This window comes from Anthonomus grandis, chromosome 4 (genome assembly GCF_022605725.1).
Source record: "Anthonomus grandis grandis chromosome 4, icAntGran1.3, whole genome shotgun sequence".
Taxonomy (NCBI): Eukaryota; Metazoa; Arthropoda; class Insecta; order Coleoptera; family Curculionidae; genus Anthonomus; species Anthonomus grandis.
Window position 1 is genome coordinate 7,388,715 of NC_065549.1, and position 15,623 is coordinate 7,404,337.

At 32.1% G+C, this 15,623-nt stretch overlaps 2 protein-coding genes across 2 annotated transcripts in view; one reads left to right on the forward strand and one right to left on the reverse strand.

Annotated features, from left to right (window-relative positions):
* Window positions 1-4,522, reverse strand: part of LOC126735052 (ATP-binding cassette subfamily C member 4-like) — a 44,965-nt gene extending 40,443 nt beyond the window's left edge. Inside the window, exon 1 of the mRNA XM_050438934.1 lies at window positions 4,168-4,522. Within this exon, the coding sequence (XP_050294891.1) occupies window positions 4,168-4,241 (74 nt within the window). The 5' untranslated portion in view covers window positions 4,242-4,522. The remainder of the gene's footprint in view (window positions 1-4,167) is intronic.
* A 2,874-nt stretch (window positions 4,523-7,396) lies between these two features.
* LOC126735385 (dolichyl-diphosphooligosaccharide--protein glycosyltransferase subunit 1) lies at window positions 7,397-15,264 on the forward strand. The gene is made up of 5 exons (XM_050439352.1): window positions 7,397-7,764; window positions 7,820-8,028; window positions 8,092-8,249; window positions 8,303-8,613; window positions 14,489-15,264. Exons 1-5 carry the CDS (start codon window positions 7,482-7,484, stop codon window positions 14,911-14,913), a joined length of 1,386 nt encoding a protein of 461 aa, XP_050295309.1. The 5' UTR covers window positions 7,397-7,481; the 3' UTR covers window positions 14,914-15,264.
* Window positions 15,265-15,623: the final 359 nt, after the last annotated feature.

Consider the following 15,623-nt stretch of genomic DNA (forward strand, 5'->3'; position numbering starts at 1 on the left):
ACTCTAGATTTAGTACTAAGTAAAAACTAAAACAAATTTTTTAAATTGTTCTTTCTTCAATGATAGGTTTGTTAGTAATTTGTGTCTGCGATTTACTGCGTTGGTGATATGATATGAGGTTTTTTTATTTAGTGATACTTTTCACTAAACTTGATTGTAACTTATTATATTTTAATAATTACAAAGTAAATGGATTCCATTGATACAGAAGTAAATAATTAATATTCTCAGTCAAAGTAGCCAATTCTAAGCAAATATACCACCTCAATTATTCAGATGCAACAATAATCTCCACTTCAAGCCTATTTAAGCCATTGTGAATCCGTTGAATATGTATATAGTAGATATTCAAGTAGTTTGTTTGTCTCGGCAGGTGATTACAATTTACCACATGCTAGATGGGAGAATGATGATCTTGGTTTGGTGGTTGGTGGTTGTCTGGAGAATGACAGAGTCTGTGCTTTCTCTGGCCAACTGCTTTAGCTTCTATAACTTTTTCCAGGTAAATGGGGTTTTAAATACCAACGGGGTTGCCTTGGATCTCGTATTTAGTAGCTCAGATTTAATTAGTGTTGAACGTGCAATAGACAAAATTTTTGAGAATAGCTTACACCATACAGCAATTAGTTTTGACCTTTGTTGTGCAGAAAATTCTGATGATATGATATATGAGGAATATTTTTATGATTTTGGTAAGGGAGATTACATAGCAATTAACGATTGTCTTGCTGGTATAGACTGGAATCAATTGTTTATGGGAGAGACATCTATTGATGTCATAGTTTCAATTTTCTATAATGTGATCTACTCCTCAATGGAAAGGTTTATTCCTCTAAAGAGGTACAAAAGTTCTTCTTTTCCATCTTGGTTTTCTTCAGAACTTCGCAGTTTGATCATAAGAAAGAAACAAATTCACAAAAAGTTTAAAATTAGTGGTCAACAGCAGGATTATGATGAATTTATATTGTTGAGACAACAATGTGAGTTGTGCTATCAACAATACATTAATAAGGTGGAAATGAACTGGCACTCCAAGGTATTTCTGGTCATATATTCAAAATAAAAGAACTGGTTTTAGTCTTCCCTCCAGAATGACATACAATAACAGGATTAGTATGAATATCTCGGATACTGCGGATATGTTTGCAGAATACTTTTCATCCATCTATTTGGATGAGCAAGTCAATGACATACCATCTTTTGATTTTGATAAATCAATTTGTCTGAGCACTTTAACTCTGTCAATGCAGGATGTTTATGAGGTTATTACTTCCTCTGAGAATAAGCACTGCGCTGGACCAGATGATGGGATTCTGGCATTCTTCCTAAAGAAATGTGTTTGTGTTCTTACAAAACCAATACTGTTCATTTTTAACAAATCTCTAGGTACTGGTTCTTATCCCACTCTCTAGAAGAGAAGTTTTCTAAAACCCATTTTTAAATCTGGTAGTAGAAATGAAATTTCCAATTATCGGGCTGTGTGTAACCAATCTGAGTTGCCAAAGCTGCTTGACTGCCTGGTCAGTCATAGGATTGCCTGGAGTTTTAAATCTTTATTTAATCCTGAGCAATTTGGATTTATAAAAGGCAGATCTACTGATGCTAATTTGGTGCTGAATGTCAACTACCTCTACCGCTGCTTGGAGAAGGGACTCCAGGTTGACTCAATATATACAGATTTTTTCAAAGCTTTCGATCGGGTTAACCATGGGGTACTCTTGCAGAAGCTTAGGGCTTTAGGTATTGTGGGGCCTCTTCTTCAGTGGATCTCGGGATTCATCAGAGGTAGAACCCAGATTGTTAATCTTGGAGGTACATGTTCCTCTCAAATTTTGGTGCCATTTGGGGTGCCACAGGGCTCTCACTCAGGCCCTGTTTTGTTTTGCCTCTTTTTGATTGATTTAGTTTGGAAACTTGAAAATTGTCATGTGCTAATGTTTGCTGATGATGTGAAGCTATTTAGGCTTATCACATCCCTTTCTGATGCTGTGCTCTTGCAACAAGACCTCAATTTGTTCTTTGATTGGTGCCACTTGAATAGAATGTCCCTTAATATCAATAAGTGCCATAAGATTACTTTTTCTAAGCAAAGAAACCCTATTGCTTTTCTTTATAAAATAAATAATGTAGCAATTGGTGTCAAAACAGAGGTTTCTGACTTAGGAATATTTATTGACTCCAGGTTGTCTTTTAAAAGTCACCTCAATCAGGTGACTGGTAGGGCAATGAAAATGCTGAGTTTTATGCAACGGTCTACAACTGATTTGTCTTTGTTTACTTTTAGATTACTTTATTGCTCTCTTGTTAGGCCCATCTTGGAGTATGGCTCAATTGTGTGGTCCCCGTCATATAACTGGTACATTGAGCAGATTGAAAAAACTCAAAATAAATTTTTAAGGGTGGCAGCTTTTAGATGTGGTTACAGGAGACAGGAGTATTACTATCAGTGGGTCAGGGATAACCTGAACTTACCCACATTAGAGTCACGAAGAACATTACTCGACTTATGTTTTATGCATAAGGTTTTAAATGCTACTATAGATTGTCCCTTTTTAAACTTAGGGTGCCTTCCAGATTGAATAGACAATCAGAAATATTTTCAGTCCCATTCCACCATACCAATTATGGCATTAATGAGTCAATTACACGAATGGCTCGAAGTGCTAATGGTCTGTCAGGACAGATAAACTTTTTTGACTCTAGGATAACATCTTTTAAGGGGCAGTTAAAGAATATTATTTCATAGGGGCTTTAATTAATTAACCATCTACACCTTTCATTGATTTATAGATAGTTTTGTATCTGAATATATATGTTTGTATGGGTATGCTATGTAACACTTTTGTAAATGGATTCCGTAAATAAATAAATAAATAAATAATCTATTAAAGGAAAATGAAAGCCATCCCAATTGTAGTTATTAAATTATTAATAAATTAAATTATCACATCTTATAAGCATGATAATTGGCAATGTGCACAAATATCAAAACGGATTTCCAGAAAAGATTTTGCAATTACAAGTAATAATTGGTCTGTTGACAATAAACTCGTCGACTTAATCTTGAAAGTAATCTAGGCAATTGAGATGATTTTGCTGATGATAAACATGTTGGTTAATTGGTGGTTTCCCAAAGGTGAATCAGGTATCACACACAGTTGTCATGATATAATTTATAAATAATTAATAGGTTTGGGTTTATATGGGTAAAGTACTGGAACATGGGCCTATATAAAATACCAATTTCATGAGTGAGTGCTGTTACTATTAGTAAAGTAGAAAAATATTTATTATTGGACACTGATAAATTGAAAACACACAATAAATATACTGAGTTAATGTGTGCTTTTAAAAAAAATCTAAAATTAATGCCTTTATAAATGGCTTCTTAGAAATAATAAATATAAATTAGTACCAATTAAGAGTTTGGGAGAAAATATTTGAAATTCATCAGGAAATAGTTGTTAGGAAGTAGACCATTAGGATTTTTTTTAATAAAGCTTTAATCTAGTTTGTGATAAAGCTCTAAGGGCTCATTAGACAAAATAATGTTTTCATCAATATTTTCTGTCATATCTTCCTAATGATTGAACCAATGTTTGAACAACAAACTACCCTTTATTTTGAATGTCATCAACTTTTTCTTATTTTAAACACACCTGTATGGTAATTAGAAGACAATGATAAGAATGTTAATATTTAATATGATATATAAGTTGAAGTGAAAAACACAATACATTCTTGTAAACTATAATTCTGAATAAAAATGCCTTCTAATAAAGGAAAAGAGCTTCTTTTTCTGAACATTACATTTTATTGAACCATTTTTTGCCTTTAATCTTATGAGGAATTATGATTAATAGCGTTTGAGAAGCACATGTTTACTGGTGAAACTTATTTTCACTGAATAATAAGAAAACATGTACAGGTTCAAACACAATATGTGGGATATAAATAAAGGGTAGTCTATAATTAAACAAAAAATCTTTGACAAACAACTTATATAATTAATGCTAGATAAACATGTTTTATGTGTGCTTGTAGTACATTTAAAGTAACAGCATAATGTGATTTAATATGTATTGTCTTTATGGAAAATCCATTTTATGGATCAATTGATTCCTGGAATTGAATCTTTAGGATAGGGGCTAGAGATTAAAAACTTACCAGAAAAACAATCTATTGCAAAAATTCGCTTTGATTTCTGGACTAGGGTTATCAAACTTCTTACTAGTGTCCATTTCACTGGTTTTCAGGTAAGGCTAGACAATAAATCTGCCCGGTTTGCTTTAAAGGTGCACAGACATACTATTATGTGTGATATGGAAAGAAACGAGGCAATTACGCGAGTTCGCCTAATAAAAATTATGCACACCGCAAGTGCGTGATTGCTTACAGCGAAATATTATGCTATTAAGTCAATTTCTCTCACAATCCGCGGCTAAAAATAGAGAAAATGGGATTTCCCTAGGATCGGAAAAGTCGAACCGAGTTACACAAGGGCCGAAGTGAAAATGTAAAATGTTGAGGTTAGAAAGAATCCGTTTGACAGTATACCTGATAGATAGGTGGTTGTGTCGAAAAAAATTAATTGTACAAAAATATTATGCTAGTAATGTGTGTGAAGGTAGCGATCGATCGATATCCAGCGATGATTCTAGAACGCAGCATATAGCTTCATTCTGACTAGGGCGAACTTCGCGGATTTTTAACAGAATGTGTCAAATAGTGTTGTAAAAATCCGGATTAATTAAATATCCGGACAGCATTGATTCGGATGAATTGAAAATTCGGTTTTTTCATCCGCTCGATGTCTCGCCCGTTCGGCAAATTATGCCATGTTTCGGGCTTGATGCTCGACCGTCCGATAAACGTTTTTTATAGCTGTTTTTCGAATATAAGGTATGCATTATGCAACCCATTAGACATTTCGTTTTTACGCATTTCTACATGATGTTAAAACTAAAATAGCTAATTATGTATGTAATAAATCAAGTGTATTTTAAAGGATGCAAAATATCACTACAAAAATGCTTTGTTTACAAAAAAACTTCTGAAGGTCAGGCGACCCTTAAAAAGTTTGGGCGTTCTCATATTGTCTCTTATGTTTCTAAATGAGTACAATAAGGATAGATAAAGCAATAGGTTTACACAAGGCGACGCGACGATATTGCCGATTGCCGGACGATTAATCCGGACGATTAATCCGGATTCTTCGCATCACTAGTGTCAAATCTAGATTTAAAAATATTGACGGCGGGAAATTTTAACTTTTCTGCGATGTTGATGTTTATCATGGGAAACATCATAATCTAAAATTATTATTTGTTGATGTTTTGTGCTGGGTTACACGGTTACTGTTAGCCGTTTGCAATTATAAAAAGATAATTTAGTGATGAATGGTCATCCTTACTATAATTATTATTTACGAAGATATTATTATGAAATTGTTTTATAAAAACCGTAGACCTGCCACCTCCTGGAGTCTCATCCTCAGTCTGCTGTACCTGAAAATGTTTATTGTAGCGTACCATTTTCTCACAAATGTCACAATAAAAATCTACAAAACACCAGGAATTATTATTTATAGTGTCCTTTATGTTACTTAAGTATCACTATCTAGGTCTTCGTATTCCATTATTGATTATTGTTCCTATACTTTGTTATTTACGTTAGTTTATGCACAAAGCAAATAGTTAACATCTTTGAATAAAAAACAACCGTTTATTGTTTTCTATTTAAAGGTTAAAATAAACAAATCATAACATAACAAAGAAAAAACTGACAATTAATGACAGCTGACAGAAGAAATTCGCAAAATAGTTGAAATCGTTTTAACTTTTTTGCGAATATCCGCTTTCTTACGTAGACAAATTTCGCTTTTATGTATGGCTTGAACTTAATAAATACATATACCTGGACTGCTAATGCATATGGCCACGATACCCAAAAATTACCGCTGCCTAGTGACCGCCATTTTTACAGTGAATGTGTCCTTTTGATGTTGGTCACTCTGAACAGTTTCAGTGTTGCCAACAAAAAATATATTAAATAATGGTAATGAAGTTGACGACGCTGACGTTTGACGTGTGACCTGTCACGAACTAAATTTATTTTTTTTATTGACATTATTTTTAAATTATCATTGGGATTCCAAAATGAGACACTAAAATCTCGACACGATCATTATGATATCGATATGACTGATTTTAAATAACATTGTCAATTGTGAGTATAGAGGATTGCCTAGTTTTTGGCGTTTTGTCAACGACACGCTTGGGTATATACTATATGAGCTGCATCAGATAGCTTCCTCCTTATTTAATACATGGATAATGTATCAGCATCCTTATTTAAACGTATGCATTTGGTTCACTGTTTCTCAAAACCGAATTATTGTGAATTGTCTGTCTCTGTAGTTTATCATCGAATAATATTTAGAGTTTATTTTTACTATATAAACCTTTACTTATTTCAAACCCTTATAAAATCATCTTTTGTAAAATGACAGCTAGTAGTGGTCATTTACTTTTCATTGAATTGGCAGTCCAGGTATATTTATTAAGTTCGTGGTGTATAGGTAAAATTTGCGAATGTGCGAAATAAAAATAAACTGTCAAAAATCCGCGAAATTCGCCCTATTTCGCCCAAAATGAAGCTTATGTCGTTTGGCAGCAACCTATTTACAATGTTGCCAACACAGCAGATTGCCCGCTACATTTAGCGGAATAATTTGTAGCTTAGCGGGTTAAACGTTATTTTAGCGGACAGCGGATGTTGCTGTAGGTCACGACGGAATAACAGTAATGGATCTGTGGCATATCAAGCATTCTATTACCAAAGTGCTTATTAATTTGGAATTTGAAATTTCTATCGTATGTTAAATCGGTTGAGTGGTGACAGGTGTTTACACCGGAGTTTAAAACCGGATCATCCACTTATTTAAATCGATTTAAGCTAAACCGGTTTACGATCGCTAAACCGGTTTATGGGTGTTTATACATGCAAATTATGTTAAACCGATTTCTACTAAACCACTTTAAGGTGCTTGTATGAACTTAGTAAATAATTGATAAAACATAAAAATTGCATTTTCAAAAAAAAAATAATTTTCACAAAAAAGACATTAGTTTGTAACCACCATATATATCGATTTAGTTATTCATTGTTAATACTTTGACAAAAAATTATAAAAATCCATTGGGAATTTCAGGAAATATGTCGATTAAATAACAGCGAGCGCGGACTATAAAAGCTGACAAACGACCTCTATATGCTGCGTTCTCGATCGTTACTAAATATCGATCACTCGATAACTTCACACACACTAGTACAATTTTAAGAGTACATTTGTCTCACTGTTTGACACTTCGTTGACAGATGACAGGCCACATGCGGCATATTATTTGACACGTCAACTTTTGGTGTTTTTTCGAGAGGGTCGATGTGGACGTGAAACATTTTCCCGAGAAAAGGAAAAAATGTGGAAATTACTGGTTTTCTTTGCGTTTCTCGCCGTATCGCGCGCGGCGGAGGACGTAAACCCCAATTTAATTAACAAAAACGTTGTGAGAACCATCGACTTAAACTCACAGCTCGTGAAAATATCCGGGACCATCACTATCGAAAACACCGGCAAGACCCCAGTTAATTCCTATTTAATCGGGTTCGAAAGGGATTTGGTGGGCAGCGTTAGCTACATAGGGGTTCAAGAGTCTCAAAAGAATCCCCTTAAGGTTTCCCAAGTCTCTGTGATTGGTCGTGGTAAGTTTATCAGCTATTATTCACCCTTGAGGGTGTTTCCACTCCTATCTTCTAGGTACTAGCGAACAGTTTTATAACGTGCAACTGCGTCAAGCCATAGAACCCGGAAAAACTTCCACTATTATATTCGAAGTAGTTTTGACAAAAGCTCTCAATCCTTATCCTACTAGTATTGCCCAAAAGGATAAGCAACTTGTAAGATATTTTGGAAATCACTACTTCTACTCCCCATATCCTACTAAAACCCAAAAAACAGAAGTCTTGGTAAGTGTGCCTGCACATAAACCTCCTAAGGTGAATTTTTTTTTTAAATAATATTAATTCCAGGTGAGTGCGAGATCATTGGAAAACTATTCCAAGCTAAAACCAGTGAGCCAAAGTGATTCCACAATCACTTACGGACCATATGAAAACATTGACCCATTTTCCATTAACCCTCTTACAGTCCATTATGAGAACAATGCACCATTTTTAACAGTGACCAAGTAAGTAAAGTATTTTTGAAATAAACATTTTTAATTAATATTGTTAATAATAGGGTGGAGAGGACCATTGAAATATCCCACTGGGGCAACATTGCAGTGGAAGAGAGCATCGAAATCAGACATACAGGGGCCAAACTGAAGGGCTCCTTCTCCAGATATGACTATCAAAGGGATTCAAACACAAACCACCACAGTATTAAGAGTTACAGGACCATTTTGCCTGCATTGGCTCATAACATTTACTATAGGGACATGAATGGTAATATTTCAACATCTTCTGTTAAACCTCGCAAGGATTATATTGAGTTGGAGCTGAAACCGAGATTTCCACTGTTTGGTGGATGGCAGAGTTCATATATCTTAGGTAAGCCAGAAAATATGTTAATTTAAATTCAGAATCATTTTATAGCAATTTAAATTATATTATGACATTCCATGTAGCACAATACAATAATCGCTTAAGGTTTTTCAAGTAAATAAGACTTCTCTTGCGTTTGATTGTAGGTATTTTTTTCTACTATTAAAGCTATGATCTAAAGACAGATTGAAAAACAGATTTATACATGTAAGCAAAAATGCATAAGTTCATAATATAAAAGTCAAAAAAAAATCTATTTATTTAAAGTCATTATTTCCAAGTAAGAACTAAAATAGAAGCTTATAAGGATCATAACCAGTCATGCTAAATTTAATAAAATGCTTCATAAAATATGTTTAAGTGGGTCTCTATAATAAGATAGAGCTGGATGATAATTATGAATCATTTTTTATTTGCATTCAATAACAATAGACCAGCAAATTAAGTAATATACAGTTCCCCTGGAACAGTGCATCCTTATTGCATAATATGATAAGTAGTGTAGCCAGATTAACCATGATTTTTAAATTTATATCATTTCATAAAATAAATTTGTAAGTAAGTAAGAGTAGGTAATTTCTAACATGGTTCCTTTCCTGATGGACCCCAGAAGCATGAAGTATCCCTGTTTGTTAAATGTTAAATAATTCTACTTTTCATCACTCTATCATAAGATAATTGCTCCAGGTATTATATTATAAGGTATATATTTGATTTTTTAATGAATAATAATAAAATTATGTTGACAAAAAAATAGGTGTACTATCTTTCTTGATTTCCAGACAGGACAATAATATGATTTAAGTGCCCAAATGTTTTGGCTCCAAAAAAGTCAATCTACTACAAAAAGAGAAACAGTTACAAATTTAACATACACATAAAAGAGTCTTGGTTTAACAAATAAAAATATGAAGAAAATAGTTAAAATACTATATTGTTGCCCATTAAGAAGCATTATCGCATGTGTCTGTAGAAAATATAATTTATTTGGAACATAAAAATATGATTAAGAAATTATTTCTTCCTATAAAATGTATTTAAGGTAGTCGGTCTTGGCATTTCTCAAGTAGAGTATATGAAAACTGAAATTAGGAATGGACAAAGTTCAATGACTGTAGAATTTATATAAAATATGTTACTATAATCTACAGATTTCTAGTTAAGTTCTGGTTACGTCTAGAACAGTTTACATACCAACCCCTTAATATAAATTTATAGAAAAGAAAATTAGTCAATATAGTAAATGGACTAATATTTTTCTTGCAATAATCTGGCTACACAATTGAATTTGAAAATCTTTTCTCATGTTTAAACCATGATGATACACTCTTGAATCTAAAAAGTAAATAACAAGGCTATCAATTATATTACATTTATGTAATAGGTTCTAATTCAATATAAATGAAACTCTTATCATAGTCACTTTTATTTTTATCAATCAGGTTCATATTGTTATCTAAAATCCATAACAATCCATAATCTATTATAAAATTTGGAACCTAGATAAGAGATATGTCTTAACGAGATTGTTAGTTTTACCTGTGGTTTCTAATGCTGAAATTATGTTGGATAATTGATTTCAACTATAACTGTTCTGAAGTAACAAATTGAGATTCATAAAACAGATGATTGCAGGATATATTCTAATTATAAAAAAGATTATTTTAATGATATACTTTTGGGCCAACACACAAAGGTATGAGACCACTTTTACATGTACTTTCCCACACAACCAGAACATATCTCAAGATAGACTCAATCGCAAAGTACACCATTCTAAGGATTTTTCTTAGTTCATAAAACTTATAAATAACCTTTCTAACCCTAGTTTGTAACTAATTCAATCTTTATTAATTTATTTAGGAAACAACCTGTCAGTAAACAATTAATAGGGTTAGTACAATATTACATGAGTCAATAAACAATAATAATTCATCTAAAAATCAGTAAGTGACAGTATAATTATATTTTCATAACTAAATTGTATAGTTACAACAATTACCTCTGCACATTCTCCATTTTATTTACATATCTCTGTTATATAGGTTACCAAATAACAGAGTTAAACTCTACTCAATTCTCTAACTAAAGAAGAGTTAAAACGAGCTGATTTTTCCCTATTCAATCTTTCATTCTCAAATACTTAATACAATTTGTTCTTTTAATTTTATCCCAACATTGAGATTCTTATTCCATTTTACATCCATCTCATTCCATTTTATAATGAATGAACTGATTTCTTCAAAAATTTGGTAAAACAATTATAGTATATTTGGCTTTTTGTATTTAATGAAAGTAAACCAACCTAAACCAACCAGTTTTTAATTTTCATGAAAAATTTGTTTAGCCTTTACTAGCACAGTACCATACATAAAGCATCTTAGTATTCTCTTTAAATGCATCCAGCCTTTTGGATCCAATGTTATGTTGTCAAGAAATTTATCAACTTTATAAATTTTTCAACAAGTTTGCTTATAGTGTTGGTAAGAGATATTGGCTTATATTTTACATGCTTAAATATAAGGACAATTATGATTTCTTTTAAAGCTGTTGGTAATGTCCCAGTACAGAAAATAAGGTTAGATGATATGATTTAATGGTTTTAAAAGCACTATACGATTGGATTTTATTATTTCAATGTAATTCCATCTCCATATAAATTCCATTATTAATTCCTCATTCAATAAACGTGTAAGGAAAAGAGATGACAAAATATTATTCCTTATCTAATAAACTTGATTTTATTTTGCTTGCCAAATGTTTCCCTGCCCCAACATTATATTGATTCAACTCATTAGCAACGTTGAAAGAGTATGTTAAAGAAATGTAATTTTCTACTTAATTTATCCAGGGCCGTAGCCAGGTTTCTGTTTGTATCAGGGCATTGCTGGTTATCATCAGGGCGAAATTTTTCGGCTCTACTTTTTTTTGCAAGCGAAAAATGCATTTTTTTGTTTTGCAACCTTTTTCTACTATGAAGGCATATTAAACAAATGTTTTTTAATAAGACGACCTTTATTGAAAATTATTTTTTGAGTTTCCATAACTACCGAACACATCATATAAAAAACATAATACCAAACACAAACTAACCAATATAATTCTAATAAATTTCTGTAAAATAAATGGGATCTTGTAAAAGTAAAATTACAGTAACAAAAAAATACAAATAACAAAAACATTCTTTATATTGTTTGTTATATAAAATAAAAGGTTGACACGAAAAAAATAGGAATCCATAAAAAAAAATCTAAATTTATTTTAATTTAATTTACTAAAATAGGGAAATCTTTCTATTAGCAGAACTATGAAATTTTCGCAGAAATAATTCCATGTCTATTTCTCTAGCTCTTCTTCTCTCAAACGCTAGAAAGGAAAGGTCTGCCATTCGTTGGTGTTGCATTGAATACCTTTGAGGTCTATTGATTGCTGTCAATGAAGAAAGAAGATGACTCGCAAAGTGCCGTGCTGCAACCGAAAGTAGCGACTGCAAATAGTTGATAAGTTGCTTTAAAAGCTTCTCTGTGTTTATAAAGTTTAGGAAATATATTATCCTTTGGTTCCATGCCGACCAACTCTTTGACCACCGACAATTCTTCCGCAGATGGTAGGGCGATACCTGAAATAATAACAATTATAAGTTTGGTTAAAACAAATTGAGGTAAAATAATTATTTTTACCCAGTGGTTTTAAGGGTTGAAGTTTAACCAAATTGAATTCTATCCATTAATATATCGTTATTGTCGGAGAATCTTTCGTCCAACTGAAGAAGTGTTAGATCCATAACCTCGAAATGTAAACTTTTATATTGCAAGCTACAATCTTCGGTGTCGTCCTTGTTACTGGGTAGGGTATCCATAAAAAGAAAATCATTCAAGCTACGATTACATCGCTTTTTTCATTTTTCGTCGGAATTTGTAACATTAGGTTCATCATAGGCTACCAGATTTTGTGCTTCATTGAAAATATATAGAAAAACATTCCGATGTTCGCAGCAATTGAATTTTATTTTTGACGCAGGTTATTATTTCCATGGCATCTTTAAGACTTGTCGATTTTCCTTGCAATGCAGGATCAGCCGGTTCCAATAATCCCAGAATTTTTTTCATTAATATTAAAGTGAATCTAAAGTCTGTCTTTAACATGACCGACTTTATTCCAATACTTTTAGCGATGTCTTTTCCAGAAAATGATTTACTTTGAATAATTTCGTCTAACGTTCTAATTATTTCTTTATAGTTATCTAATATTACATTAATAATCGCCAAGTGGCCGGACCATCTTTGTTGTAGAAGTCGGACAATAGCCTTTCCTTTATAAATACTTGAAACTTTGCCATGCTGAAAGAATTCGTGCAGCATTATACACTGGTCAAAAAATACATTTATTACATTGACTTCAGAAACAACCTTTACTACAACTAAATGAAGCCGGTGGTTATAACAGTGAATGTAAGGAATACTTCTTTGAATCTCTTTTTCTATAAGAGCAGAAACTCCACCTTTTTTACCACTCATGACGCTGGCTCCGTCATAGCACTGACTCAACCAACGCGAACGTTCAATTTCATATTTATCAAAAATTTTAAGTGTCATATCTGTAAACGTCTTAGCATCCATTTTGTCAGTTACGTAAATACCTAGTAAGGATTCATTAACGACCCCATCTTTTACGTAACGAATTCCTATAGACACATTTTCCCTGTTATTTTTTTCTCTAGTACCATCTTCTAGCAATGTAAACCATGGTACATCAGAATTTTTTACATCATTTACTATGCTTTCACTTTGCGTTTTTTGGGGATATGTTTATTAGCCTCTCCAAGAAGTTTATCCTTTTTAAGAGTATAATCAAAAAGACATACAAGTGCAAAAAATACTGAGAATAGGAAATGTATCTTGTAATGTATGTAGAATAGGAAAGGGAATTGCAGTGTTGGCAACTGGGGAATTACCCCTTTTGCGCAATTTTTTTAATTTAAAAGGGAAAAGTAAGCTTTAAACAGGAATACTTTAAATTTAGTTTAAATTACCAACAAAATTCAAGCTTTTTACTAATAAGTTCCTGGTATGTAGACAATGTTTTTTTTTTATTTTTTAAATTTAATTTTTGTATAAATTTTTTACCAGGGTGGTCGTTTTGCCTGCCAGGGCGGCGCCATATTGTAGCTACGGCCCTGAATTTATCTATACAATCATCATCTGTGACTTCACCAATTTCTTTCCATGTTTTTTTAATATCATTAAGTTTTTGTTATTTCTGTTTTAAAATGCCCATATTTACATTTTTTTAGTATTTCTATTGATTCCTCTTTCTATTCATTATAGTATTCAGAGCTAGGCAGTTTGTCAGTTAATTACATATTATTGATATAATTCCTTTTTATATAAGAATTTAAAACAGTACTTGTTATCCAAGTTTTTAGTCTGGCTGTTATTTAAAATTTGTTTGTTTTTTGTACGTATTGCTAATAAATTTACTTGTACTTCATCGCTATTAATACACTAACCTATAGATGTACAGTATACCCCACTAAAGATGCAATAACTGTCTTAGATACACTATAACTGAAAGATTCTTTCTGAGAATATCTCTTAAAGTATACAACATTCTCAGACATTAACTCATCTACACTAAAGAATAACTCATAAAAGGCTGTCTGTAATGAGTGTTCTATTAATTTATTATAAAGACCAATGGGCAATGAATTATTATTTAATTTCTGTAGTTTTAAATGTCTAATGGAGTTTTCGGAATCTCTCATGTTATAACAACGATAATGAATGACTGGGAACATGAAATAGGTTAAAAATTAAGTTATAATAACCCTTGCATCTACAGAATTTAAGCTATACAAATCAAAATAATTTTTAAATTTTAGGCTACAGTGTTCCAAGTTATCCCTACCTCTTCAAGAAGCCATCAGGCGAATTTATTCTGAAAATTCGTCTCTTAGATCATATCTTTGATGATATGGCTGTAGATGAAGTGGAAACCAACATTGTTTTACCTGTGGGAGTATCGGATGTGAAAGTAAAAACCCCTTATGAGGTTAAAAGGCTGCCTGACGGAGTTACTTATAAATATTTAGATAATCTTGGTAGAAACGTTATTAGGGCTAGTAAAAGCAACCTTGTAGAGCAACATATCCAGGACATCGAGGTGACTTATACATGGAAGAGCCATTTCTTGCTCCATGAGCCAGTTTTGGTGTCGATAGCGTTGTTTTTTATTTTTGTGGTGGTAATTATTTATGTACGGTTAGATTTCTCCATTGGCAAGCCGGAACACTCTAAAAAGGAGTGACCCTTAATTGTGTTTTTGTGATATGTTCATAGTTTTTTTATAGAAGAGGTTTTTAAGAACAGAGGGTGGCATCCTGGGCAAGATTTTCTATAAAAACACAACACTAAAAAAAAGTACAATAAATAAGGACATATTGTTTTAGGATAAGATTGCATTTCACTCTTTTGTACCTATTTTAAATAGTAATAAATGTGAATAAATGTTTTTTGTAAGACTGGCTTAAGTGGTGAATGTATTCATAAAATGCATAATTTTTCCTTAATAATTTATATTAAACCTTTTGAAGTATCACTCAGATTGTTTTAACATCTAATGTTAGCCACTTTGTTGAAATAAAGTTGAAAAACTGAATGTGAGTGTTATTTAATTCGTAAAACGTCTAGTGCTGCTGAGGTAATTTATACATTTTCAAAATAAATATTAAACGAGGCATTCAAAAACTCTTCCCGAAGTTTGGGCATCAACATCATTAAGAATTTATGGAGTTGTTTAAAAGTCCTAATAAGAAAATTGGCCACAAAAAAAAATAAGTTTATTTAAACAAATAAAATTCGAATTGTCTACAAACGCCATTTAAGTACCTACATAATAATCAAAGTTTGTATGTGTACTTATTCAAAGGCTCAATCTAAAAATGTTTCATTCTTACAGTAGAAGAGTACTGACTAAAAAATAAAACTTATACCGTTACCTTTCCTTTCTTCTTTCCC

What these genes read in the sequence shown, in the direction of transcription:
- LOC126735385 (XM_050439352.1), top strand. Translation starts at nt 7,482, where the DNA reads ATGTGGAAATTACTGGTTTTCTTTGCGTTTCTCGCCGTATCGCGCGCG. An exon ending in AGTCTCTGTGATTGGTCGTG is followed by an intron (nt 7,765 to 7,819) that starts GTAAGTTTATCA and finishes CCTATCTTCTAG; the next exon opens with GTACTAGCGAACAGTTTTAT. An exon ending in CCCAAAAAACAGAAGTCTTG is followed by an intron (nt 8,029 to 8,091) that starts GTAAGTGTGCCT and finishes TATTAATTCCAG; the next exon opens with GTGAGTGCGAGATCATTGGA.